Here is a 25572-nt window from a genome sequence, read left to right as displayed (position 1 = left end):
GCATTGCAAGTCTCCTCTTGTTCACCGCTTTGGGGAACTCACTCGTAAGATTTGGCATGCTCGAAACTTTAAAGGACAGGTCTGACTCTATTATCATGCCTCACTTTTTCATATCCTCACCTAATGAGAGGACCGACCTTGCTAATTTAATTTACATTTTGGCAACAGGTCAGTCCACATGAGTTCTTGCAAGCGGTCATGAAGGCTAGCAAGAAACGATTCAGGATAGGCCAGCAGTCAGATCCAGTAGAGTTCATGTCGTGGCTGCTCAACACTCTGCACATGGATCTTAGGCCTTCAAAGAACGCTAGCAGTATCATCCATCAGTGCTTCCAGGTATGCTTCTATCCTTTTGACACGTCAACGTAATGTAGTTCGATACAACTTCGTGCGAAAAGATGCATTTTCATATAATCTGGTAATCATCATCACAGGGTGAGTTGGAGGTTGTGAGAGAGTATCAAGGCAATGAAAACAAAGAAGTCTCCAGGATGCCTTTTCTGATGCTTGGGCTAGATTTGCCACCGCCTCCTCTTTTCAAAGATGTCATGGAGAAAAAACATTATTCCACAGGTATATCACACACCTCTTGCTTTAGACTTTTAAGTTACGGCTATTTCAACCTTGCAAATTTTGCTGCGGTCCCTTTTACAAAACGCATTCCAGAAAGGGGGACATCATGATGAATAACATGTGCGGTGTGTTGAGCTAGAAAACTTACAAGGTTACTGTGTGATGTTTAGCATAGGGTTGACCGTCTTTTTTGGAATCCACTTTATGAGTTAGAAGAGTTCACTTGAGTCCTTTTTGGTTTGGAATCCACTAAGGATTGCCATTGCGTCTTTGAGTTTTTAGTTAGCAAAGTGAGATAAGCAGGAGCTAATTTTGTTTATGTTTGGTTCAGGTTGCTCTATTCGATTTATTGAAGAAGTTTGATGGAGAAACTGTGACGGAGGTGGTCCGCCCTAAGCTAGCCAGAATGAGATATCGTGTAACCAAGTCTCCTCCTTACCTGATGTTCCATATGGTTCGGTTCAAGAAGAATAACTTCTTCAAGGAGAAGAACCCTACCTTGGGTGAGTCTATTTGGATTTTTGTGACATTAATGTTTTACAAGGATCATTATTGCTTGGTTAATTTTGACTCAAATTTTGTCCACGGCACAGTTAACTTCCCAGTGAAAGACATGGAGCTGAGGGATTACATACCATCACTGCCTACTGCTGCAGAAGGCGAGAAGGTCTCTTCAAAGTACAATCTAATCGCCAACATTGTGCATGATGGTAAGCCTGAGGATGGGTACTTCAGAGTCTTCGTGCAGCGCAAGTCACAAGAACTATGGTAAGCTTTTATCCCTTGTAAAAAAAGTTGTGCTTCTTTTTTACTTGCGTGAGATAGGAATGTCAAAAATTTCACTTATCTCGTGTGTTAATGTTTCGCAAATGAGCTTTCTAGCATATCAGATATATCTCAGTTCGAACACACAGTGACGGGTATGTTAGCATAAAACTGACGGAATATTAATGTCAATGCATTGCAGGTACGAGATGCAGGATTTGCATGTGGCAGAAACACTTCCCCAAATGGTAGAACTATCAGAAGCATACATGCAGATATATGAGCTGCAGGAGGAATAGAGCAGAGCAGGAGACAAACTTTTACTCATCGCTTTAAGAGTTAGTTTTCCAGGTTTTTTCTTGGATTGAAGACTGAGATTGTAAAACTTGTTTCACAGCTTTTGGGAGATAATATTGTTCCTCTTAACTAGGCCAGAGAAAACCTGTAATAGCTTTGGATACATCATTTTGAAAGACCATTCAAGGAAAAACAAAATATGAGTTTTGGGAACATCATTGTGAGATTTTAAAAAGTTCATTACGTAAAAAGTTAGAGAACCCACTTCTTTCTAAGGTATTGTGAAGACCTTGAATCAAGCTTTATGACCTGACAACAAATGTTGACGAAACACAACCCAAAAGGATTGTTGTTAAATTGATTAAGAGAACCTTGATACTTGAGAAGGAAGAATGTGATCAAGTTAAAGATGATAATGCACAAAGACAGCGTTTCAGCAAGTTAAGAAATCAATTCTTCATAAGATCATCATCCATTCATCCCCAAGAAAACTAATACAAAGAACAAAAAAAATTCTAGACTCTGAGAGTACCTTCACTTGCAAAAAATGAAAACCAACGTCGAAATTTCTGACAAAACGATGAACAAAAAAAACTATATTTATGATCTTCTGGGCTCTTTTCCCCCTCATTGAGTTTTTGGCTTCTCGATCTTGACGTAAGGAAGAACTCCCAGAAAGTACTTCACCTTCGGATTCCATCCACGCTGCTGAGCTCGACAGAACATCAAGAACGTGTTGGCACAGTAGGAGTTGAAACTCATGAACACATGCCACAGGGCATGCCCCTGAGGGTTCACAGGCCACTGAGATATCCTCTCGCAGAAAACACGGTCACAGAACCAGCAAACACTCCCCACAAGAATCGTGGCGACATACCACTTGGCAATCCTTTTAGCCGCGGTATCCTCGGTGTGAATGTAGTACTTGTACATCCGAGGGATGCAGAGAAGGCAAAGGACCACGTAGTGGACCTTGAAACCGATCCCAAACCTGAGGAAAGCGTGGACAGCAGCGAAAGCAGCACCGTAGAGGAAGAGAAAAGTGGGCATGGTGCTTCTGTAATGCCAGTCCGGCGAGTAAAGGATGTACATGTAGAGAAGTATCTCCCACACCATCGGCGTCTCATCGCTCTGCTGTTGCCTGCGCTTGGATCAATCAAAAGAGACCAAAACTCGAATCAAGAAAAAAGCTAACAAGCTAGAAACTTTTTTTTGAAGGGTAGTAACTAACTTACACGTGCTGCAAAGTGGCATGGTAGAGCATGCTGCCGATAGCGAGGATCATGTTGGAAATGTGGAGGATGCTGAACCTCTTCTCGAACCGTTGCCTTAAGGCGTTGACGAGACCGATGAGAGCCAAGAGGATCCCAGGGACGTTGGAGATGGTGTTGTAGAACTCTGCAATGTAAGAGGAGTAGGCGTAGTTCTTCTCACAACACTCTATGGTGGAAGTCACCGGACCCCAGAAGCTCGATATCCCATCTGCCATTTTTCTAATCCTTCTCGAAAACTCAAGTGTGAGACTTTTGACACTACAAATACCAAAAGTAAACAAACTCATCAGAAAACTAATCTCAAAGGAACCACACAGAAAGAGCTAAAAGAGTGATGGAGGATCTAGGTCAGATCAATACAAGGGATGATTCAGAAGAAAACCCAGATCCAAAAAGTCAGAAATGTGAAAACTTTACGATCGAGGAAGCGAAATAAGAGAATCTAAACACGAAACGGAACAAACGAAGAACAAACCGTTTAATCGAGGCGCGGGAAGGGTGTTAAAAGAGATCTATTCTCTCTCTCTCCTTCACCCAGCGAAAGCTCTTATAGTGTTGTTAATAAAACCTCTTAGCCATGGGAGATCGGAGGAATCAGATGCGAACAAATCTTCGGGATGACCTTTCTCGGAGTCTCTCTCTATTTCTCCCCTTCTCTGTTTCGACAATTGAGGGGTATTTTCGTCTTTTAATTTCTGGGATTTTGGATTAAGTTAAGAGAATAAATAAAAGAAAGACCTAGTGTGGCGCGCTGACTAGTATACACCGTCGACACTCGACATGTGATGATGGTGGTCAAATGGTAAATTAGTGATTAGTAAATTTGTATTTGGGTTTTAATGTGGATTAAAAAAATTACTGATTAGGGACGTATATTAAAGCTTTCTTACCTGATTTAGGTATTCAGATTATCATCCAATCATTTAAAATATGTAGCTTGACTTTATGATTAATACAACTTTTTCACTTGTTTTTTTAAAAAAATTGGAAAGAATTTAATTTAAAATTTAAGTAATTGTTTCTTAACAACAAAATAAGAAATGGCAAAGCTAAAATATTCAAAATCATATGAAGCTTCTCATAGTTGCAAGCAGAAAAACGCTTTTATGGTTTCCCAGTTAACTTTGACTTGTTTTAACGGTTGAGAGATTTTCATGAAGAAATTATTTTTAACCAAAAAAAACATAAACTTGGCAAGGATTAAGCACTAGCTAGTCACTGACCACTCATCAGGTAACCTAATAAAATTAGAAATGGCATCCTAAAACAATCACATTCATGTGAAGACTGAATCTTGGCAATTTGATTTTTTTTTTTTTTGCTCTTATGTTTTACATAATTATCTTGTCTCCTTCTTTTGCTTGAGGCAATGTTCTTATGTGTTTTTATTATCCATGGTTTTCGTCATTGTATATTGTGATCTCTTGAGGGAAAGACGTATATGATCATCACATTCATGTGTTGGTTGAGTTTTGTATGATAAAAAAGTTATAATAAAAATAAATTTACAATTTAGAAAGTGACATTCTTCGGTAACGGATTTAAATTGGTAGACGCGAATATTACAGTATATATAATGAAACACCCTCTAACTCAGACAGAGTCTTCAGGCAAAATTGGATCTCAGAAAAGGATCTTTCTTTGTTCTTACGGAGGAAGACAAAAAAATCGATCAGCAGCTGGATTGGGACATTGTGATTGGAATATTGGATTTGATCATTGGAAGAATCAGCGAATCGCGAGTTGTGGTTATGGAAGGAGTAGGAGGAGGACGGTTAGGAAGATCCTCGACTCGTTACGGAGGACCGGCGACGGTGTTCACAGGGCCGGTGAGGAAGTGGAAGAAGAAGTGGGTTCACGTCTCTCCCTCCGCCAAGAAACACAACAATCACTCCTCCTCCGCTGCTAATGGATCATCATCGCAGTTGCTTCTCTTCAAGTGGGCGCCATTGTCTCAGAACAACGAAGAAGAAGATGGTCAAAGCGAGAGTCTTTCTCCGAGCGAGGACTCCGCACTAGATCCTCCGCGGCGGCGCAGATTCAAATTCGTTCCGGTTAGGGTTTAATCGTTCATATCAAACATTTTTAGAAAGCCCTCTCACCCTTTTTGAGAGCTACATATGAAAAGGACACTCATTAGACTTAGCTTATGTCTTATGTCTCATTAGTACATCATGTTTTGAAAATGTTTCTTTCTAAAGTTGTGAACTTTGTTAGCAAGAAAGTTAAGACATTGGAGTTTCGTTTGCTGTATGGTTGAATCGTCTTTGGATTAAAATTATGGAGCTTCAGTATTTTTTTCATTCATTCAACATATTATTGGTCGTTTTATAGAGTTCTTGTGAAGTTTTTAAGTGGTGGGATTAAATGGTGTAGATCGCACTACTTGAAGAGCAGAAGAACCAAGTTACAGAAACTGAGGATGATGATAAGGTTGAAGAAGAAGAAGAAGACGAAAAGGCTGAGGAAGAGGAGAAGAAAGAAATTGAGCAAGACGCAAGTGCAGCAGAGCCAAGCGAGAAGAAAGCACAAATTGAGGAAAAACCAGACATGAATGATGTTCCTATGGAAGATAATCAGGTAACATTTTCTCTTTTTTTTTTTGTCCTCACGCTGCAAATTTTGAATACACTACAGTCTATTTGAAGAAGTGATCTTAAATTAGATACTTGAATCTCTCTATCTGTTTCTCAGCAGGAGGAAGAAAAAACAGTGCGACAAGATCTGAACGAAAGCAGTAAGGATTCGGGACTCAACTTGAACGCAAACGATGTAGATGTAGATTCTGAAAACAATTCCAAAGGGGCCGAGCCATTAGAAGAGTGATATATACTGGCGCCATTTACGTCCCCTTGTCCTCAAGGTTCACCACGTTGTCAGGAACAATGACCAAATACAGAAAAGTAGAAAGCAGTTGTTAGAGATGGATGCAGATCCTTGTTCTGGTCTGTACTTCCACACGGCTTGTTCTTTTTTCCTTTTGCTGACCAGACTCGATTCATTTGGAACTAAACATTCGATTCATAGAAGATATTTTGTTCTGAATTTTAATTTGATTATGAATGATGCAGTTTCATAGGATATGAATAGAGCTTTTGACCTCATTGATTTAAGCAAATAACAAACCTCAGGAAAATGATGTTTCAGATTCATTATTACATTCCTGTGACATCTCTGGTACTATTGATATCGAGTCTTTTATTCATGTTCTTCTGGTGGAAGTGGCATAATGATGGACGACTGTTCAATGTGTCAACTTAAATATGTCGGCACGGAGAGAGAGAAGACTGTTATTGTATAGAAAGGGAAGAAGAGCTTATAAGGTACTTATCACAGCCGCAGGAGAAGCTCACTGAAACAAAGTTCCCATAGATACCGCATCAAAGACAGAGAGAAGCGTTTATGGGGTATTAAAAAGATGAACTTATTTCATAGTAAATCGACCCTTAAGATCTGAGAATGAAAAGGAAAAATCAAATATCATGAAACTAGATTTTCAAACACAAGCAATATGGAGATGATATCCCATCTTTCCTTTGATGCTTTCATCTTCTTGTTTTTCGTCGTAATCATTCTTTGGCAACAACAGGCTCCACATCAGATGCAAAATCGTTTCTGTAGAGCAAAAACAAAATGTTCACTAGTTAACAAAATGTTCATTAGTAGAAACTAGAAAGCATTGCAAATAATAGCCAAAAAGAAGATATAAGATATTAGAAGAAATGTAAGAAGTAATGGGATCTCACTTGATTTTACGAGCAAGCTGGTACATGCCAGTCCCAGCCATAGCAACATTGACGCTAAAGAGGTTCCAGTTTTTCTGTAAATCAAAATCAAACAAAAGTCAGAAAAGAGGCGTGATGGCATTATATGCATAATGAGAAGTGTTCAAGAAAAGGACAACTCACGGGAGTGATAACCATGCTGTAACGAGACCAGATAACTCCAGTGCATGTAACAGCTAAAAGAGATAATATTAGAGTAAGATCATTGAGAGGTATGACAAAGACAAACAAAGGAAAGGAAAGTGGGATGCAATTACCAATCTGTTGAGGGTATGATATTTTGTCAGTAGGTTTAGCAAAGTCTGCAATGTTAGCAATGCTTATTCCCCACTTGAACGTTGGCGCCCAGAAATGAACTGACCAAAAAAAAACAAGAGACACTTGTTCACATCCACAACCAGTTTCAGACTGCTTATTAACATCATCACTTGTTTAATTACAGTTCTGTTCTGAGAATTGGATAGCACAGACTTAGAACAAAACACGAGGATTATCAATTCACTGATGTATAAAAGAAGAAAGAGTGATCCTTTGTTGTGTACCATCAAAGTTCTTACATTTCCCCAAAGATCATATATCAATCCTAATCCGAAAAGTCAAAAACCCACCAACAAAGTTTTGATTTTTATCAGTAAAAAACAAACCAGGATTCACCACAATGAGTCCTAGATTGCTCAATTATCCAAAATCGAGAGTAGATCGAAAAAGGTAACATCTTTGAATAGGAGGAGGGACTCACTGGTTTTAGGACCGGCAGGGTGATTCCACAGAGCTTGAAGCCTCGATGTCGCCATTTGATATTCGATCAATCAATCTTCTCTCTCCCCACCAGATTCTCTCTTTCGTTTCCTTTCCTCTGTCTCTTCTTCTTACCAAAGGGCTGCTGGTAAAATACGATGTCGTTTAGACACAAAAGCCTGCACTCGAGGGCTTTTCAGTCATTTCCGCTTCTCCTCTCTGTTTTCTCTCAGTTGACTTTTGAGATTTAAAAAGTCGTCGACAAGACTTTTCAGATATATCACTATAAGAAAAATAGCGCAAGGTACCGTACATACAAGTCGTTCTTCTCTGATGGTCAAGCTGTTGAGAAACTGCTTCTTTTGTATCTCTTCTTCCTCGCGGAACTCAGACGCCATGGCTCGACGACCCTTCATCTTGTGGCTTCACGGGTTAGGAGACTCTGGACCCGCCAACGAAAACATCAAGACAGTTTTCAAGTCCCCGGAGCTGAGTGACGCTAAGTGGCTCTTCCCTTCTGCTCCATACAATCCCGTTACCTGCAACCGTACGATCTTCCTTGTTATATTTATTGTCTTTGTTCTTTGGATTCATATTTTTTTATTGCTCTGTGGTTTGGTGTCCAATATAAAGATCAAAATGTTGTCTGAAAAAAATCTTTGATCCTTGTTTCATTATTGTTTTTATTGTGCAGAGGGTCGGGTGATGCCTTCTTGGTTTGATGTCCCTGAGCTTCCTTTTAGAGCGGTATTTCTTTCCTTCTCTCTTGATCTGAACTCTCTAAACTGCTAGCTACTTCCACACCCTTGGATTTTGTAACGTTATGTAATATTAGCATTCTTGCATTTTTTTTTTTACAAATTCTATTTGACGGGATCACGTCTAGTAAGTAACTTTGGTTTATGTGTTAGGGATCTCGAATTGATGAAACCAGCATTCTTGAAGCTGTTAAGAAGGTCCATGCGATTATAGACCAGGAGATTGCTAGAGGAACGAGACCAGAAAATGTGTTTATCTGTGGAATAAGCCAAGGAGGTTGCTCTCTCTCTACTCTCTTTGCCTCTTTTCATGAATCTTCACTTGCAATTGGTGGCTCCTAACACTAAGATTCTGAATGCAGGTGCTTTAACATTGGCTAGTGTTCTTCTTTATCCAAAAACACTTGGAGGAGGAGCTGTCCTTAGCGGTTGGGTTCCATTAACTTCTTCAATGATCAATCAGTTTCCAGAAGAAGCTAAAAAGGTGCATCAACTGTATTTTTCCTGTCATTGTTTTTTGAGTTTTCTAAGTCTCTTCCATGTTTTTGGAAAATGTAGACACCGATCTTGTGGTCTCATGGGACTGATGACGAGCTTGTGCTCTTTGAAGCTGGTCAAGCTGCTCTTCCTTTTCTTGAAAAAGCCGGTGTCACCTGTGAATTCAAGGTATTTTCAAAATCATTTTTGGAAGTTTCTATTTCAACAGGCCTAAGAAAAGATCGTCCAACATACTAAAAAACAGCCTCTCTCTCTATCTGATTAGGCGTATCCAGGTCTTGCGCACTGGATGAACGACGAGGAGCTACAGTATATAGAGTCATGGATCAAGTCACGGATGCAAAGTTCCTCGTCGTCTTCGTCCTGAATGTCTTAAAGCAATGTTTTTCATTCAATACGAATATCATGTTATCTGTGAAGACAAAAGAAGAAGGGACATTGATTACTACTTAAAAAGCTCTCTTTCTCTTGTTCTGGTCATGTAAGCAAATGATAAAAACATTGTTCATCAAGTATCTGTTTGGTAATTAATATGAGAACTATAATGTTTGTATATATGTCTCAAGACTTTTCTCTTTCAGTTTGCAAAACGTTAAATCAAATCTTGCCTGCACGTCATGAAAAGAAACAGAACATAGCCAAAAAATAAACACCGAGGGTATTTTGGTCATTTAGCAAACATCTCTTTGCTTCTGTCATAAAAAAAAAACACAACTTTGAGAGATCTGTCTCCCGAGTAAAATGGCGAAGGCAGGATCGATATTGACATGCGAACAAGCACATTGACGAAACCGATCGTTCTCTTCTCGATCTCACTGTTGAGCACCGTCCTCTTCTTCGCATTCTTCTTCGAAGACAAGCCTTACTCATCATCATCATCTCCCTCTTCTTCAGACTCCATGGCTCGAAGAACCTTCATCTTGTGGCTTCACGGGCTTGGAGATTCCGGACCTGCCAACGAACCCATCAAGACACTTTTCAAGTCTCCCGAGTTTAGCAACACCAAATGGCTCTTCCCATCCGCTCCTCCGAATCCAGTCTCCTGCAATCGTAAGATTTGATCTTTTTAAAGTTCCTAAATTTTAATAGATCAAGGATGTGTTTATCAGTGTTGTGAATCTCGTTATCCTGTAGAAATCTTTAGTTTGTCTTGATTGTGTCTTCTTGTCCTCTTGTGTAGATGGTATGGTGATGCCTTCTTGGTTTGACATCCGTGAGCTTCCTCTTACCGCGGTAACAAACTGTCTCTTACTCTTTAACTTGTTAATGGTTTCTGAGTAGTTTTAATAGTTAAAAGAAAGAACCTTTATTGCATTCTTACGATTGTATCTAAGTGTGTGGCTTTTATGTGATAGGCCTCTCCAAATGATGAAAGCAGTGTGCTTGAAGCAGTTAAGAACGTTCATGCTGTTATAGATAAGGAGATTGCAGGAGGAATCAAGCCAGAAAACGTGTATATCTGTGGATTTAGCCAAGGAGGTGATCTCCCTTTTTTTCATTTTCTCTTGATATATAGTCTTGCATCTACTGACTATCGTTTTCTTACTTACAGGGGCATTAACCTTGGCTAGTGCTCTGCTTTACCCTAAAACTCTTGGAGGAGGTGCAGTCTTTAGTGGATGGGTTCCATTCAATTCTTCTGTCATCAATCAGTTTACCAAAGATGCTATCAAGGTTTCTATCTGTTGTTGTTTTTTTCTTTTTCTTGTCAAATTTTTTATTTTTCTAGTGACTGTTTTTAATTTTTTGTGCATATGTAGACGCCAATCTTGTGGTCTCATGGGATTGATGACAAGACTGTACTATTCGAAGCTGGTCAAGCAGCTCTTCCTTTCCTTCAACAAGCTGGTGTCACTTGTGAATTTAAGGTACCTTCATAATAAGCAAATCCAATATACAAATAAGTCTGTCAAATCTAAATACTAGAATCACTTGTTGCTGCTCCCCATGATTGTTTTTCTTATTTTTGAACCAATCGTTTATCTGCAGGCATATCCAGATCTTGGACACTCGATTAGTAATAATGAGCTTCAGTATCTGGAGTCATGGATCAAACAGAGGATGCTGAGTTCCTCTTCTTCTTCTTCTTAAAAGCTTTTGAGATCGAGTTTGTTTGTCCAACCAGTTCAATTTTCTATTTGCTAAATGGATAATCAGAAGATTGAACATATGGAAATGATTAAACACTCTAAAAAGAACAACTAAAATATTCTAAAATCTTCCATTTTAATTTTGTTCAATAACTGTGGATTTAAGAATATTTTATGAAATGACAAGTTCAATCACACTATATTTTAAAGTTTTTTTTTTAAAATCACTAGTAGATTTGTTATCATATTAATACAAATCACCTCAAATGACTATTTAAATACACCCCAAACCGGTTTGGTTTAGTGGGTATAGTTTGGTTTTTGGTTATTGTAATTTGTGTTGATCTGATAAAATCATATGCCAATACTTGAAGACAACATCAATATACAGTTTTTTTGGGACTGTCAGCACCATGAGATATAAGTGACTACAACTACAACTTATATATGTTACATGTGCAAATAAATCAATAGCTCAAAAAATACAAATAGTTTTTTTCTGTCGTGAAAAGAATAATAATACAAATCTTTAGTATTTGCTAACGTTCAATTCAAAGTAATTATTGATATACAATTTATGTCTGGCAAATGGCCATCAAATAATATTTTCTAAACTTTTGTGAAAATGATGTTTTGTAAGTGGAATTTATTTAACGTAATAAAGAAGATAAACGTTCACATCATAGTTTTAACAGTGTATGTTCTTCTGAACAAAAGAAAACGATTTTAATAAATATAGTTTCAGCATATGTCGATATCTAAATTTGAAATCATTTAACTAGTGAACGATTATTAGATCCGACAGAAGCCAATATAGAAAATCCAAATCAGTTGCATGGGTCTGTTGATACTGCAGGGGTATTTTCGTCTACACCCATAATTTCCCATTTGCGCCCATTTTATCTCTTTGGATTCTCTCAGCTGCACCCACCGACTACTTTTAATTTCTCTCAACTACCCCTTAGCGAATTCAAATATTACAGAATCTTAACACTAGTGACAGCTAGAACAAGAATCCAGTAATAAGTGCAAGAAAAAAAAATATGAGAACAATATATATATACATATTTTATTTGATATTTACAAACATGTGCGACTGTTTTCTAAATATTTGAATGCTTAAAATCTTAATAAATGATGTCATTGCTAAGTCAAATGTTCAATAAGGTTTAATATATCGAAAGGAAACCTGAATTTAGCAAGCCTCGTATATCTAAATTATAGCCAAACACAACCAAATGATCGGTAGGTAAATGTTTAAAAGTATTATCCAAGACTGCAAGTACTACTTGATGAGATTTTTCATAGTGGAAGAAAAATAATCATCAACCCGATGTATTACCTTAAGCTTTGAATAATTAATAACAACTGGCATAGGCGCATAGCCGCTGAAATCTGAAACAAAGATTTCAATCTACTAACTATGTTTGTACTATAGTGTATATTTTAAACTGCTTCAATTATTGAACATCATTCGAAATTTAAAATGCAAAAAAAATTTACAAGGTAGAGAAAGTAACAAGAGTTAGTAAAAAAAAGAGAAAGTAACAAGAGAAGATGATTGTCATTCAAATAATCTATACGTGTATGAACTTATTAATGATTATAGAAACGCTGGCATTGGGACGTTGGAGATGGTCCTACCCTAAGAGAGGTCTATCAATTCTTGTGACTCCAACAACAAAACTCTAATAAACTTCTTTTACAACAAATTAATAAAATAATAATAGTAAGAACAACACCAACAAGGCAACAACAATGTCGATCTTTAATTCAATAAAGAATTCCGAATTTGATGTTCAAGCCTCTGTATTGTCAACAATGGTCAAAGGCCTACACTTTTGTCGTTCCAAGGCAAGAGTTTGTATTGTATACCAAAGAAGACCATAGTCTAAAACAGTTCTCAAGATTCTCACATGTGATTGTGTGCTTTCCTTATTGCAGTAGCCAAATTAGGAAACATGATATTTGGACTTGCAGTCTATGCATGAAAATTTTCGTAGGTGACGAGATTGGTATAAACATATCACTTATGTAACAACTACGAAATGAATAAAATCCTAGTAGTTTTCAATTAATGATTAATAATTGAAAAATGGATACTCGTAGTTTAACAGTCACCTTTTCTAGGTCAAAATTAAGGGGTTCTTCAGCAACTTTTAGAAACATAAATGGAAAAAGTGTAAATAAAAAAAAGCGCGAACGATTATAGGGATTACTGTTACAAATCAACCAATCAAAAACAAACCCTCTCTTAACCAAAGTGGCAAACTCGTAATATGATAATCATTACATACCCTTTATCGTCATCTAACATCCTACGACGTCCTTCTTCTTGCTTCTCCAGTCTCCACCTTCACTGCCACTCACAACTACACGCGCGACCACACTCTCTCTCTCTCTCTCTCTTCTGAAGCACTCAAGAGAGTAAAGTTCTCTCTCTCTCCCTCTCTCTAGTAAAATGGCGGGTCGGATCCAATCCCACCAGCTTCCTAATGGACTCTACGTCTCCGGTAAGCTCGAACAGCCTAAAGAACCACGACCACCGACAATGGCGGCTCGTGCCGTGCCTTACACCGGAGGCGACATCAAGAAGTCCGGCGAGCTTGGGAGGATGTTCGACGTCTCCCTCCTCGATCCCCAAGGACCTCCGCCTCCTCCGCCGCTCATCGTCGGCGGTAACAGCAGCGGCGGGAACTCCAGGCAGCATGCGCCGCCGCGTGTCTCCGCCTCTTCTTCGAACCCCAACAGTGGATCCGTTCGGTCCGGACCCAACTCCGGTCCGGTTAAGAAATCTTCCGGTCCGCTCTCTCAGCTCCAGCCTACCGGTTTGATAACCTCCGGTTCGCTATCCGGTCCGATCGGGTCCGGGTCCAGACGGTCGGGTCAGATGGACCGTCAAGTGAGTAACTTGGGATCGAGCAAGGCGAAATACGGGTCGTCGGTGACGTGTCTGAACGCCGACCCGGTTCGGGTCGGGTTTAAAGTGCCGAAGACGGTTGTCTGGGCGGTGGTGATCGTGGCGGCGATGGGGTTGCTTGTGGGGGCGTTTTTAACTGTGGCGGTGAAGAAACCGGTGGTGATTGCGGCGGTTATAGCGGCGGTGGTTCCCGCCGTGGTGGTTTTGGTTTGGAACTGCGTTTGGGGAAGGAAAGGGCTGTTGAGTTTCATCAAGAAGTATCCAGATGCTGAGCTTAGAGGCGCCATTGATGGACAGTTCGTTAAAGTTACTGGGGTAAGCTTTCACCTTTTAGGACAAAGATCTCTTTTTAGTGTTAAGTTCCAGTTTTGTCTTTTAATAGTGAGTGTTTCAGTTTGGTGTTTTAGAATGTCATTATCCTTGTTTTGTTTGAAATGTTTAACCTTTTTTTGTTTTGTTTGGTAGGTTGTAACGTGTGGAAGCATTCCACTAGAGTCATCATACCAAAGAACACCAAGATGCGTCTATGTTTCCACGGAGTTGTATGAGTACAAAGGTCTTGGTGGAAGATCCGCAAATCCAAAACATCGATGCTTTTCTTGGGGATCTAGACACGCAGAGGTTAGTTTCTTGATATTTGTCTCAGTGACTATTACAAGATCTGGTTAGTTCTGATGTGGTTTATGTTTATCTTTGGCAGAGATATGTTTCGGATTTTTACATATCAGACTTCCAATCTGGATTAAGAGCGCTGGTAAAAGCAGGATATGGATCAAAAGTTTCTCCTTTCGTCAAACCGGCGAAGGTGGCTAATGTAACGACTCAGAACAAAGATTTGTCTCCCAGCTTCCTAAAGTGGCTGTCGGATCGCAACCTCTCTGCTGATAACCGTGTCATGCGTCTCAAAGAAGGGTATGCTATATTCCACACCTATCTTAGATTATTCTTATGATCTATATCTTAGCCAATCACTAATAAGATAAAAAAAAACATTTATTGGAGTCACTATACAAATCTTGGACCCTGATTTGTATTAGGGATTAAGCTGTTTTGTCAATTTAAACGGCGTGCAGAGGCCAAGAAGGTTGAATCAGTGACTAACGTTAGTGAGAGACCCAAAAGTCACCTGTCTTTAGTAGAAATGATCTTTTGCAAGTTTATTGGTTTCACATTTGTTGCTGAGTTAAAATCATATTTGATTGTGTGGTGATATATGATCAGATACATAAAAGAAGGAAGCACGGTGAGCGTGATGGGAATGGTGAGAAGACACGACAACGTTCTGATGATAGTTCCTCCAGCAGAACCTGTCTCCACTGGCTGCCGGTGGTGGCGCTGCCTCCTCCCGACCTATGCAGATGGCCTAATCATCACCTGCGACGATAATCAAAACGCTGATGTCATCCCTGTCTGAAACCAAATATATGTATCTAATGCTTCTTTTTTCCCCAAAAAATTCAATTATATATAAATGCTTAAGAGAGAGGCTCACGAGACAGAAGAAAGAATGAGAGGAATGTCTTTTGCGATGACCCTATTAGCTGTTGTTTTTTTGCCCCCCTTCTTTGGGGTTTATGTTTTGTTTTGTGTACATAACGCTCCAAATTGTAAATGCTTAAATAAATATTATGTTCCATTTTACTATTCATTGCATCACGAGACACTTAAGTATTCCCACTGATAGAGGTTACGGGTGTCAAAATGAGTTACAACTCATGAGTTAGCTCAGCTCAGCTCATTTTTTTCATGAGTATGATCACTATATTTTAAGCTCATTTAATAAATGAATTTAATGATCGAGCTTAAAAAAGATCACGATTTATATGAACGATCGTTAATGAACATGAGCTGACTCATGAGCTCGTTCATTTTTTATGGAAAAAGATAATTTGTATATTTATCATATTTATCTTTAAAACTAAAATATAAAATATACATAAGTAATATATGAGTAAAACTTTTAAAAGTTATCTATACTTTTTCCGAAGAAATAAAAAAGAGACTATCCTATTTAGAAATTATCAAAATCTTCTATATAAACCCACGTTAACCATATCATCTCTCTCACAAATTTTATTGATCTCAAATTTGACATACGTCTCCTCTCACTTTGCTTATCGTAACTCAGAACTCACGGTAAGTTATTTATGATAAATAGTTTTATTAAATTTTGAATAATACTATAGAAGTAATTTTATCGATGTTTAATTTAATATAGTTATAATTATTTTGTGTTAGATCACGAGTTAGCTCATTTAACTCATGATCTAGATGATCCGAGTACGAGTTTACATACTGAAGCTCATATAATAAATGAGCTGATCTGAGCTAACTCATGAAAGAGCCGAGCTTACAATGAGTTTAGCTGAGCTGAGCGAGCTAGCTCATTTTGACACCCCTAATAGAGGTTAAGAATCGTATCTTACTGAAGGTTACTTGTAAGTTCTTTGTTCTTCTTAGCGGTTATCTTTGTTCTTCTTCATCTCTTCGCCATTGGACTCGTAAGTTCAAAAATACTGAAGTTATCATACTGAAGGTTACTTGTACAGCAAGATAAAACATCATGTGGCCAAACTTATCTTCAATGCATCAGATGTTTACAAGATTGTTAGATCAGATTAGCAAGTTGGCAGTGACTAACATTTAGAGGGGGTTTTGGTAGATTTTGTTCTCAATTGCGTATGAGATAATGGAGAAGAAATCTGCAGATACAACCAAAGGGATGTTCTAAGACGCAAAGGGATCACCGAGTACCCAGGTAGCGGTCCTGAGGCTGGGGTCAAACTACACGTGAAAAGGGATGAGACTTGTAAGGGAAAGGGAGTGTGAACAGGTGGCGGAATGGAAGCGTGTGAAGGTGAGGGAGCGGGACCGTGTGAAGGTGACGGGAAAGGAAAGAAAGCATTTACTCTCGAAAACGAAGCCGGTGATGTGCGCTTCGACGGTAGTTTAGAAAAGCCAAATTCAACTTACTTTGCTCTAATCGCCAAAGAAGGGGAGTTTGTAGCCGTTCCGGTTACCTATTGGTATGTAGTGGTACAAGAAGCAAGGAATGAAAAATGAAGAAGAAGAAGGAATAATGAAGAAGGAAGTAGTTAAAAAAAATGTTCTAATAAGACAACATGTCAAGACATATATTTCTTACCAACATGTCAAGACATTATATTTCTTACCAACATTAAATATATCACAAATATTTTGAAGATTAATGATTAATTAATCAATTCAAAATTTAACTAAACAATTTTGCTTTTTTTTGCTTATGTTTTGCTTATTTTTTGCATATATTTTTAACATTTTATAAACCTGAAACATACTTCTGTAACTATAGACATATGATATGGGCCATAATGTATAGCGAGTGTGAGAGAATGAGAAGCAGTTAGAAACTTTCTAACAGAAATCGTTTTTCTGTCCTGGAGCTAAACAAAACAAACCAAGTAGTACTATCTAAATGTTCAGTCAAATTAATAATTGGTATACCTTTTTATTAAACTAATCAAAAAAATAATTAATAGTGTGCAACTATTATTTTTCCTTCTTTTTTTAAATAAAAATTACGAAAGTACCTAATATAATCAAAGTATATATATGGTAATTAGTGGTATTAATAATAAAATGTTTGATAACAATTTGTGTATCCTACATTATTTATGTTTGATTTATATTATTAACATAAAATATACAATCATATTAACCATATATCTGATGGCAATTTATTGATTCTAACATCTTATTTATATAAAATATTTAATTCCATATGAAAGCTTGTTTAAGTTTTAGCGAATGTAATTTTTTTATTTATGAAATTATTTTGTAAAATCTAAACATGGAAATAACAGTTATAGTTATTTTTATTTTTTCATAATTAATTATCTGAGTGTTTTATTCAATTATTTTTTTTATCAAAATGATTTTTCTAAAGAAGAGTAATAAAAGTTGTTAAAATGTAGTTATAGTTTTCATTAAACATTAATGATATTTTTTTTTTGTATGTGATAGATAATCTATACTATTATTTGCGAAGTAATTTTAACGTGAAATTACTTCGCAAATAATAGTATAGATACTACCCTTAATAAATTTGTATATAATTTATTATTATATAACTAAAAAGGAATTTTAAGTGAATAATATTGTTATTTATATGTTATATTTGATTATAAATTTACTAAATATAAAGATAATTCACATATATATATATATTTGCTATCTGAAAATAATATTTTTTAATTTAAAAGTTAAAAACGAATTTTAAGTTAATAATATTATATTTATATGTTATATTACATTATAAATTAATATTAATATATATAATAATTAAGGGGAATTTTCAAATATTAAAAACGAATTTATATTAGTCAGATTAATTTTTTATATAAATAAGATAATTCTTATATACTGTATTGTTATCTTAAAATAATTATTTCGTTTATAAAAATTAAAAAATAAGATATATAACAATTTATCTATATCTATACTATTATTTGTGAATTTATTATATAGTTAAAATAATTTATGTTAATAATATTAATTATTTTTTAAATAAGATAATCTTATATATTGTGTTGTTATCTTAAAATAATTATTTCTATTATAAAAGTTAAAAAATTAAGATATAAAACAATCTATCTATCTATTATTTGATAAGTGAAATTGCTTATTGTTTATGCTTTCCATAATTATAGGCTAATTAGTCATATTTTATGCTTAATTATTAATATTAATTAATTAATACCCTTAATGAATTTGTATATAATTTATTATATAATTAAAACGAATTTTGAGTGAATAATATTATTATTGATAAGCGAATTTGCTTTTTTCATGCTCTCAATATTATTAATTAACTAATACCCTTAATAAATTTGTATATAAATTATTATATAATTAAAAACGAATTTTAAGTGAAAATTATTATTATTTATATGTTATATTTGATTATAAATTAATATTGTCAAAAATATAAAGATAATTCTTATATATATATTATGTTGTTATCTGAAAATATTTTTTTTCATTTAAAGTTAAAAACGAATTTTAAGTTATTAAAATAATTATTTCTATTATAAAAGTTAAAAAAATTAAGATATAAAACAATCTATCTATCTATACTATTATTTGAGAAGTGAATTTAGTTATTTTTCATGCTCTCCATAGTTATAGGTTTAATCATATTTTATGTTTAATTATTAATATTAATTAATTAATAATTTTAGTGATTTAGCTAATAAGTTATCATTATGTTGTAAATAAATGAAATATCCTAAAGACAATATCATAGCCAAACTTATACACTATAATTAGTAATATTAAAGTATTACATATATGTTTATATTATATTTTGGTTTAGTAATATTAAACCATTAATATATATATCACATAAGATATAATATTAATTTATCTTTTATGATAATTTTTAGGACAATCAAAATCACTTATTGTGATAATTTTTGAAAAAAAATTGGCAGAAGATTCAAAATTATTTATACTATTATTTGCAAAATTATTTTTTCGCTCTCGTGTTTAAATTTAGAGCGTTGAAAATCTTTATTATTCTTAATAAATAATTAAGTTATATTTGTTAGTATATAATTATCTTTAAATTTGAAAACAAATTTCATTAGTTTGATATTTATCATGATGTAAAAGATTTTATATTATTTTATCTAAAAATATTTTACATCATATATTTTAAAATAAATATAATTTATGTATATATGAATATTTTAAGTTTATTTTATGTAAGAAAAGATATTTTTACAAAATAAAAAGAAATTGAATAGATTTAATTAATTATTAAATATTTCAAAACACGAGAATAATTTTATCCTAAGGATTTTAAATTTATAGTATATCTGTTTATAATGTTTTTGAACTATTAAGCCCGCAAGTGCGGACAAAACAGCCAGTACATGACTAAATGTTAGGTGAATTAAAAACAATATTTGTTTTAATAAATATACATTTCCAATATTTGCCAGAAATGGAAACGGAAAACACTTGATCCCCAAGCCATATATATAGTAAGACAAACACCAATCTCGGCACAAAATCAGATTTGGTGCCGCCTAGTAAACCCTATTTCCTCTCTGTCTCATTTCTCTGCCGCCAAGCCATGGAAGAAGTGGGAGAAGGGAAGGATTTCTCATTTCCTCGCGAGGAAGAGAAAGTCCTCTCCTTCTGGACTCAGATCGACGCGTTCAAGACGCAGCTGAAACGAACGGAGCATCTCCCAGAGTTCATCTTCTACGACGGTCCTCCTTTCGCCACCGGTCTCCCTCACTACGGCCACATCCTCGCCGGCACCATCAAGGACATCGTCACCCGCTACCAGACCATGACCGGGCACCACGTGACGCGTCGCTTCGGGTGGGACTGCCACGGCCTCCCCATCGAGACCGAGATTGAAAAGAAGCTCGGTATTACGAGGAGAGCCCAAGTGCTTGAGATGGGGATTGATAAGTACAACGAAGAGTGTAGGAGCATTGTGACTAGCTTTGTGGAGGAGTGGGAGAAGGTGATCACCAGGAGCGGGCGTTGGATTGATTTCAAGAACGACTACAAGACCATGGATCTGGACTTTATGGAGAGTGTGTGGTGGGTGTTCGCTCAGCTTTTTGATAAGAATCTTGTCTACAAAGGCTTCAAGGTTATGCCTTTTAGTACTGGTCTCAAGACACCACTATCTAATTCCGAAGCTAAGTACAACTGCAAGGAGGTTTCTGATCCTGATGCTATGGTGACGTTCCCTGTTATTGGCGATGAAGATAACGCTGCTTTTGTGGCATGGACTACTACTCCGTGGAATCTTCCTTGCAATCTTGCTTTGTGTGTCAATGCCAAGTTTGTTTACGTCAAGGTTCGTAACAAGCACAATGGGAGAGTCTACATCGTTGCTAAATCTCGCCTTTCGGCTCTTCCCGCTAATGCTGATGCCAAGAAATCAAACCGTAAAGACAAAGGTGCTGCGGCTGATTCTTATGAAGTTTTGGACACATTTGATGGAGCTTCTCTGGTCGGGAAGAAGTACGAGCCTCTGTTCGATTACTTCAGTGATTTCTCAAGCGTGGCCTTTCGAGTTGTAGCAGATAATTATGTCAAGGATGACAGTGGTACTGGCATCGTCCACTTGGCTCCCGCCTTTGGTGAAGATGACTACCGTGTTTGTCTTGAGAACAACATCATTGAAAAGGTTGGTTAGGTTTCGACTACACTCTCCTTATCAATCCCTGGAATAGAAAAGTTGATATTTGTATGTTTAAGGACCCATCATGCTAGTCTGAACTCCCTTTATCTCATAATGTACTCTCTTTCAGGGTGAGGGTCTAGTCGTGGCTGTTGATGAAGATGGGTTGTTTACTGAGAGAATTACCCATTTCTTTGGCCACTATGTCAGAGATGCAGAGAAAGATGTAATTGAAGCCGTGAAGGTAGAGTATTAATTAATGTGCATTATTGGACGGACCATCCATTGGATTATTATTTTTATTGTTAAATAATTTTTATTCATTGTTATCTCAGGCCAAAGGCAGACTTGTCAAAACTGGGAGCTTTACTCACTCAAATCCATTTTGCTATCGAACAGACACTCCTCTCATAAATAGAGCCGGTCCCGCTTGGTATGCTTTTTGCAGTTAGTTAATCCAAACTATTTTAGGATATCTTGATTCTGTGAAGCTGCTTGTTGGATTCTTATGCGCGATGAGGTTTGTTTGTGTTTGACCTGTCAGGTTTGTGCGGGTGGACGAGCAGTTGAAGGAACAGTTGTTAAAAAACAATGATCAGACATACTGGGTACCTGATTATGTGAAGGTCAGTGGAAGAAGGATCAAATACTCTATATAATATACATTACATGTGTAGCAGTTTTTGAGTTAATGACATTAATAAATTTATTCTTGATTGACCTGCCCAAACTCAGGATAAACGCTTTCACAATTGGCTTGAAAACGCAAGGGATTGGTGCGTTAGCCGAAGTAGGTTTTGGGGCACGCCTCTACCAATATGGATCAGTGATGATGGTGAGGAAGTTGTTGTCATGGATTCTGTCGACAAGCTTGAGAAGCTCTCCGGTGTCAAGGTCTCTTATCTTTTGTTTTGTTTTGTTTGTCATATCTTTCTCCTGCAACTACTTTTTGTCAAAAAAAAAAAGCTCATTTTGTCTTTCTGGTGAAGCAGGTCTTTGATCTACATCGTCACCATATTGATCAAATTACAATCCCATCTAGTCGTGGGCCTGAGTATGGTGTGCTCCGTCGTGTAGAAGACGTAAGATGGATCCCCCTGCTCTCTCATTTAATCTATAATACTTGGTTATCTCACACTTATGCTTATTATTACCTTTTCAGGTTTTTGATTGCTGGTTTGAGAGTGGGTCAATGCCGTACGCGTACATCCATTATCCTTTTGAAAACAAGGAGCTCTTTGAGAAGAACTTCCCTGGTCATTTTGTGGCTGAAGGGATTGATCAAACTCGTGGATGGTATGTTAAAATCATCCCTCATCTAGATCGTAACTATCCTCAATGAATGTTACTTAAAATCAAGTAATGAGTCGAGGCTAATGGAAGGTGTTATTATAAGTATAAAGCAAATGTGATTTTAGAAAAAGACTTATTACATTTTTTTTTCTGCTAAGCAGGCAATTAATTAATAGAATCTAAACTGCTGGTTTGGCATATACAGGTTTTATCATCTTTTGTTGCTGTCGACTGCACTATTTGGAAAGCCAGCATTTCGAAATCTGATTTGCAATGGTCTTGTGCTTGCTGAGGATGGAAAGAAGATGAGTAAGAGTGAAAAGAATTATCCGCCTCCTACGGAAGTCATAGATGAGTATGGAGCTGTAAGTTTTCCCTGTAATATATGCTTTTATGTTGTTTTTCTTTTTGCGTCATTAATTAGTAACTTCACGTGTACGGCTGAACGCTGACAGGATGCTTTGCGATTGTACCTCATAAACTCTCCAATCGTACGCGCTGAGTCACTACGCTTCAAAAAGGAAGGAGTACTCGGTGTTGTGAGTTCTCTTGGTTGTTAATTTTTTATTGCCTGCTTATTTGACTAGAGAGATCCATTGTATGTCTTAATTGTTTTGGTCTCTCTGAATGGTGGGGTGTCACTAGGTCAAAAATGTATTTCTTCCATGGTACAATGCATACAGATTCCTTGTTCAGAATGCAAAGAGACTTGAGATTGAGGGTTCTGGACCGTTTGTTCCTACTGATGTAGCAACTTTACGGTCATCAAACGTTCTGGATCAGTGGATTCACTCAGCTACCCAGAGTCTTGTTTGTTTTGTCCGCCAGGAGATGGATGGTTATCGGCTTTATACTGTAAGCTATTTACATGTCTATTTACAAAAGTTATCAGTGTCTCGTCACATCTTTTTCTTTTCTTTTTTCAGGTTGTTCCTTATCTTTTGAAGTTCCTCGACAATCTCACTAACATATATGTTAGATTCAACCGCAAGAGGCTAAAAGGCCGTACAGGAGAAGATGATTGTCACATTGCTCTTTCAACTCTATACAATGTAATATATATTGTAAATAGTTGTGGGAATACTATGCTGACCTATTATTTGAACATTATTTGTGTAATGACTAATGTGTGTGGATTTTCAGGTGCTCCTCACTTCTTGCAAAGTGATGACCCCTTTTACACCTTTCTTCACTGAGACGTTATACCAGAATCTGCGGAAAGCACGTGAAGGCTCTGAGGAAAGCATTCATTACTGCAGTTTTCCGGAAGCTGAAGAAACGGTAATACTACTGAAGTCCATAGCTCTGTATCCAAAAGGATAACATATGAATTGTCTGACATTTTGAAATTAACCAGAGAGTGGAGAGGAGGATTGAGCAAAGTGTTGCAAGGATGATGACAGTGATTGATCTTGCTCGGAACATTCGTGAGCGTCATAAGCTACCCTTGAAAACTCCTCTAATGTGAGTGTTGAACTTTATCTCTATACTGCTTTTGCAGCATCTGTTTGGTCAGCCTATGCTGAACAAAAAAGTAAAAAAAAGTAACACATGCTTAACCTTGTTGTATCAGGGAAATCATTGTAGTTCATCCGGATGCAGAATTCTTGGATGACATAACTGGAAAACTAAGAGAGGTCTGTGGTGTATCTTCTCGAAGTTTATTTTATTTATATTATTATGCGTATATAAAAATTATATCTACAAGTAATTTGTGAGGTTGTTAATGTAATCAGCAAAGCATGTGTCTACAGTTATTTTGTTTCTCTTAATATTCAAAGAAACAATACATTCCATTTTGATTTTCCTTTTTTTGCAGTATGTCTTGGAAGAGCTTAATGTAAGATCTCTTGTGACATGCAATGATACTCTGAAGTATGCGTCTCTAAAAGCAGAACCAGATTTCAGGTTTGGTCAAGTTTTTCTCCCTGCCTTTTTTTTCTTTTTAAAGTTTTGTACTCAATGTAGAAAACAATTTTGATTTATTCATTGATCTATAGTGTATTGGGAAAACGGCTTGGGAAGTCAATGGGGCTTGTTGCAAAACAAGTTAAAGAAATGTCTCAGCAAGATATCTTAAGATTCCAGGAGGCCGGAAAAGTGACTATTGCTGGACACACGCTGGAGCTAACAGATATCAAGGTATCTGAGAATCTCATCCTATGCTTTTCTCTTTTAATGAAGAATATGCTGTGACACTTTTTCTTTTGTCTTGTTCAGATTGTCAGGCTTTTCAAACGTCCGGATGGTTTGAAAGATACTGAGATTGATGCAAATGGAGATGGTACGGGTTTTACCTTGTCTATTTTTTTGTTTAAATCTTTAAATCTGATTACGGGTGCTCGCTCTACTGTTAATGATATTAACATGTAACATTTGCTTTCGTTAATGATGCAGGTGATGTTTTGGTGCTTTTGGATCTACGACCAGATGATTCGTTGTACGAAGCAGGTGTTGCTCGTGAGGTAAAAATAGATAATAATCCCGTAATACGCCTAATAAGAAAAAAAATACATTTTCTAATAAGAATGATGTTGTTATATAATCGATGGATGGATTTGTTCCCTTTTCTTTTTCTGTATCTAATCAATTTTCCGTAGCTGTGCTTATGAGTTCTTCTTTCCCTGTGTGTTATATGTATAGATTGTCAATAGGATCCAAAAACTAAGGAAGAAGTCAGGTCTGGAACCAACAGACTTTGTGGAAGTGTACATTGAATCATTGGACAAGGGTGAATCTGCTTTGCAACAAGTTCTGAGCTCTCAGGTAATTGCTTTTGTTCGTTTTAAGTTTCCCAACTTGTCAAGTGCATTGCTATAAGAAAAAGAGAGAATATCTTATCGTTCATCTTTTATTGGGCAGGAACAATACATTAAGGATACAATTGGTTCATCTTTGCTTCCGTCTACATTGATGCCATCTCATGTAGTAAGTCATCATCATCATCAACAACACGCCTGCGCTAATAAGTCAGAAACCTAATGAATGATCTGTGTCTGTTATTTTTATGCCAGGTGATATTATCTGAAGAGAGTTTCCAAAACGTTTCGAAGATGTCGTTTAAGATTAGCTTGGCTCGTCCGGCTTTGAAGCTGCGTTGAGAAGCTGCCAGTGGTGAGTGTCGTCCTTGGAGACCATCTTCATTTGACAGTCGGGGACTACTTGTTGAGCACGATCAACTCATGAGGACCCAACCCCCTATTTATGTCTTTAGTAATTAATGATTTTCGACTGTTCAACAAACTAATTTGTGTTGGAAAGTATTCTCCGTATTTTTACCTTTTGCAAAAAAAAAAAAGAGAAAAGATATTCTTGAAACTGTTGACATGATTTTCTTGGAGTTAGATGCCAAAGGAAGCAATACAAGTGAGATAATACAAGCACTTCTACGG

The 25572-nt window shown here is 36.6% G+C and overlaps 7 protein-coding genes and 1 pseudogene across 11 annotated transcripts; 6 read left to right on the top strand and 2 right to left on the bottom strand.

The window, feature by feature from the left end:
• The window catches only part of LOC130511076 (uncharacterized), a 2278-nt pseudogene extending 425 nt beyond the window's left edge, over positions 1 to 1853 (top strand).
• Positions 1854 to 2066: 213 nt separating this feature from the next.
• Positions 2067 to 3630, bottom strand: LOC130511858 (alkaline ceramidase). The gene is made up of 3 exons (XM_057009620.1): positions 3385 to 3630; positions 2871 to 3167; positions 2067 to 2776 (listed from the first exon to the last, which is right to left on the bottom strand). The coding sequence occupies exons 2-3, from the start codon at positions 3122 to 3124 to the stop codon at positions 2263 to 2265; spliced, it is 768 nt and encodes a 255-aa protein (XP_056865600.1). The 5' UTR covers positions 3125 to 3167; positions 3385 to 3630; the 3' UTR covers positions 2067 to 2262.
• Positions 3631 to 4501: 871 nt separating this feature from the next.
• Positions 4502 to 5990, top strand: LOC130511980 (uncharacterized). 2 transcript variants are annotated; one of them, XM_057009989.1, is made up of 3 exons: positions 4502 to 4963; positions 5286 to 5489; positions 5607 to 5990. In XM_057009989.1, the coding sequence occupies exons 1-3, from the start codon at positions 4661 to 4663 to the stop codon at positions 5733 to 5735; spliced, it is 636 nt and encodes a 211-aa protein (XP_056865969.1). In that variant the 5' UTR covers positions 4502 to 4660; the 3' UTR covers positions 5736 to 5990. The 2 variants fall into 2 exon arrangements, with proteins under 2 accessions (XP_056865969.1, XP_056865968.1); XM_057009988.1 differs by having other exon boundaries at positions 5604 to 5990.
• A 232-nt stretch (positions 5991 to 6222) lies between these two features.
• On the bottom strand, positions 6223 to 7583 carry LOC130511981 (mitochondrial pyruvate carrier 4). 2 transcript variants are annotated; one of them, XM_057009991.1, is made up of 5 exons: positions 7434 to 7583; positions 6952 to 7050; positions 6818 to 6870; positions 6656 to 6729; positions 6223 to 6524 (listed from the first exon to the last, which is right to left on the bottom strand). In XM_057009991.1, the coding sequence occupies exons 1-5, from the start codon at positions 7486 to 7488 to the stop codon at positions 6479 to 6481; spliced, it is 327 nt and encodes a 108-aa protein (XP_056865971.1). In that variant the 5' UTR covers positions 7489 to 7583; the 3' UTR covers positions 6223 to 6478. The 2 variants fall into 2 exon arrangements, with proteins under 2 accessions (XP_056865971.1, XP_056865970.1); XM_057009990.1 differs by having other exon boundaries at positions 6818 to 7050.
• A 152-nt stretch (positions 7584 to 7735) lies between these two features.
• On the top strand, positions 7736 to 9243 carry LOC130510707 (carboxylesterase SOBER1). 2 transcript variants are annotated; one of them, XM_057007290.1, is made up of 6 exons: positions 7736 to 7979; positions 8127 to 8179; positions 8344 to 8467; positions 8553 to 8674; positions 8749 to 8856; positions 8964 to 9243. In XM_057007290.1, the coding sequence occupies exons 1-6, from the start codon at positions 7766 to 7768 to the stop codon at positions 8979 to 8981; spliced, it is 639 nt and encodes a 212-aa protein (XP_056863270.1). In that variant the 5' UTR covers positions 7736 to 7765; the 3' UTR covers positions 8982 to 9243. The 2 variants fall into 2 exon arrangements, with proteins under 2 accessions (XP_056863270.1, XP_056863269.1); XM_057007289.1 differs by having other exon boundaries at positions 8954 to 9243.
• A 147-nt stretch (positions 9244 to 9390) lies between these two features.
• On the top strand, positions 9391 to 10973 carry LOC108854672 (probable carboxylesterase SOBER1-like). Of its 2 annotated transcripts, XM_018628285.2 has the most exons (6): positions 9395 to 9738; positions 9869 to 9921; positions 10044 to 10167; positions 10241 to 10362; positions 10449 to 10556; positions 10678 to 10973. In XM_018628285.2, the coding sequence occupies exons 1-6, from the start codon at positions 9456 to 9458 to the stop codon at positions 10777 to 10779; spliced, it is 792 nt and encodes a 263-aa protein (XP_018483787.1). In that variant the 5' UTR covers positions 9395 to 9455; the 3' UTR covers positions 10780 to 10973. The 2 variants fall into 2 exon arrangements, with proteins under 2 accessions (XP_056863268.1, XP_018483787.1); XM_057007288.1 differs by having other exon boundaries at positions 9391 to 9738; positions 10241 to 10556.
• A 2158-nt stretch (positions 10974 to 13131) lies between these two features.
• On the top strand, positions 13132 to 15342 carry LOC108836214 (uncharacterized membrane protein At1g16860). Its single transcript, XM_018609406.2, has 4 exons — positions 13132 to 14013; positions 14164 to 14319; positions 14399 to 14610; positions 14920 to 15342. The coding sequence occupies exons 1-4, from the start codon at positions 13240 to 13242 to the stop codon at positions 15110 to 15112; spliced, it is 1335 nt and encodes a 444-aa protein (XP_018464908.2). The 5' UTR covers positions 13132 to 13239; the 3' UTR covers positions 15113 to 15342.
• Positions 15343 to 19737: 4395 nt separating this feature from the next.
• Positions 19738 to 25524, top strand: LOC108854110 (isoleucine--tRNA ligase, cytoplasmic-like). Its single transcript, XM_057009212.1, has 21 exons — positions 19738 to 20893; positions 21018 to 21131; positions 21223 to 21320; positions 21432 to 21513; positions 21623 to 21781; positions 21880 to 21969; positions 22050 to 22183; positions 22386 to 22545; positions 22636 to 22719; positions 22826 to 23035; positions 23107 to 23232; positions 23324 to 23461; positions 23538 to 23644; positions 23754 to 23817; positions 24000 to 24088; positions 24181 to 24322; positions 24401 to 24464; positions 24578 to 24645; positions 24824 to 24946; positions 25043 to 25108; positions 25195 to 25524. The coding sequence occupies exons 1-21, from the start codon at positions 19817 to 19819 to the stop codon at positions 25279 to 25281; spliced, it is 3282 nt and encodes a 1093-aa protein (XP_056865192.1). The 5' UTR covers positions 19738 to 19816; the 3' UTR covers positions 25282 to 25524.
• The last annotated feature ends 48 nt before the right edge of the window (positions 25525 to 25572 follow it).

Source organism: Raphanus sativus, chromosome 4, assembly GCF_000801105.2.
Source record: "Raphanus sativus cultivar WK10039 chromosome 4, ASM80110v3, whole genome shotgun sequence".
NCBI lineage: Eukaryota > Viridiplantae > Streptophyta > Magnoliopsida > Brassicales > Brassicaceae > Raphanus > Raphanus sativus.
The sequence above is the reverse complement of the archived record's forward strand: the minus strand, read 5'-3'. Positions and strand labels throughout refer to the sequence as shown.

What these genes read in the sequence shown, in the direction of transcription:
- LOC130511858 (XM_057009620.1), bottom strand. Translation starts at nt 3,124, where the DNA reads ATGGCAGATGGGATATCGAGCTTCTGGGGTCCGGTGACTTCCACCATA. An exon ending in CATGCCACTTTGCAGCACGT is followed by an intron (nt 2,777 to 2,870) that starts GTAAGTTAGTTA and finishes ATCCAAGCGCAG; the next exon opens with GCAACAGCAGAGCGATGAGA.
- LOC130511980 (XM_057009988.1), top strand. Translation starts at nt 4,661, where the DNA reads ATGGAAGGAGTAGGAGGAGGACGGTTAGGAAGATCCTCGACTCGTTAC. An exon ending in GCAGATTCAAATTCGTTCCG is followed by an intron (nt 4,964 to 5,285) that starts GTTAGGGTTTAA and finishes TAAATGGTGTAG; the next exon opens with ATCGCACTACTTGAAGAGCA. An exon ending in TTCCTATGGAAGATAATCAG is followed by an intron (nt 5,490 to 5,603) that starts GTAACATTTTCT and finishes TCTGTTTCTCAG; the next exon opens with CAGGAGGAAGAAAAAACAGT.
- LOC108854672 (XM_057007288.1), top strand. Translation starts at nt 9,456, where the DNA reads ATGCGAACAAGCACATTGACGAAACCGATCGTTCTCTTCTCGATCTCA. An exon ending in GTGAGCTTCCTCTTACCGCG is followed by an intron (nt 9,922 to 10,043) that starts GTAACAAACTGT and finishes TTTATGTGATAG; the next exon opens with GCCTCTCCAAATGATGAAAG. An exon ending in GTGTCACTTGTGAATTTAAG is followed by an intron (nt 10,557 to 10,677) that starts GTACCTTCATAA and finishes GTTTATCTGCAG; the next exon opens with GCATATCCAGATCTTGGACA.
- LOC130510707 (XM_057007289.1), top strand. Translation starts at nt 7,766, where the DNA reads ATGGTCAAGCTGTTGAGAAACTGCTTCTTTTGTATCTCTTCTTCCTCG. An exon ending in CAATCCCGTTACCTGCAACC is followed by an intron (nt 7,980 to 8,126) that starts GTACGATCTTCC and finishes TTTATTGTGCAG; the next exon opens with AGGGTCGGGTGATGCCTTCT. An exon ending in CTGAGCTTCCTTTTAGAGCG is followed by an intron (nt 8,180 to 8,343) that starts GTATTTCTTTCC and finishes TTTATGTGTTAG; the next exon opens with GGATCTCGAATTGATGAAAC.
- LOC108854110 (XM_057009212.1), top strand. Translation starts at nt 19,817, where the DNA reads ATGGAAGAAGTGGGAGAAGGGAAGGATTTCTCATTTCCTCGCGAGGAA. An exon ending in TCATAGATGAGTATGGAGCT is followed by an intron (nt 22,546 to 22,635) that starts GTAAGTTTTCCC and finishes GAACGCTGACAG; the next exon opens with GATGCTTTGCGATTGTACCT. An exon ending in AAAGCAGAACCAGATTTCAG is followed by an intron (nt 24,089 to 24,180) that starts GTTTGGTCAAGT and finishes ATTGATCTATAG; the next exon opens with TGTATTGGGAAAACGGCTTG.
- LOC130511981 (XM_057009990.1), bottom strand. Translation starts at nt 7,488, where the DNA reads ATGGCGACATCGAGGCTTCAAGCTCTGTGGAATCACCCTGCCGGTCCT. An exon ending in CCCTGCCGGTCCTAAAACCA is followed by an intron (nt 7,051 to 7,433) that starts GTGAGTCCCTCC and finishes TTTTTTGGTCAG; the next exon opens with TTCATTTCTGGGCGCCAACG. An exon ending in CAGCTTGCTCGTAAAATCAA is followed by an intron (nt 6,525 to 6,655) that starts GTGAGATCCCAT and finishes TTTGCTCTACAG; the next exon opens with AAACGATTTTGCATCTGATG.
- LOC108836214 (XM_018609406.2), top strand. Translation starts at nt 13,240, where the DNA reads ATGGCGGGTCGGATCCAATCCCACCAGCTTCCTAATGGACTCTACGTC. An exon ending in AGTTCGTTAAAGTTACTGGG is followed by an intron (nt 14,014 to 14,163) that starts GTAAGCTTTCAC and finishes TTTGTTTGGTAG; the next exon opens with GTTGTAACGTGTGGAAGCAT. An exon ending in GTCATGCGTCTCAAAGAAGG is followed by an intron (nt 14,611 to 14,919) that starts GTATGCTATATT and finishes ATATATGATCAG; the next exon opens with ATACATAAAAGAAGGAAGCA.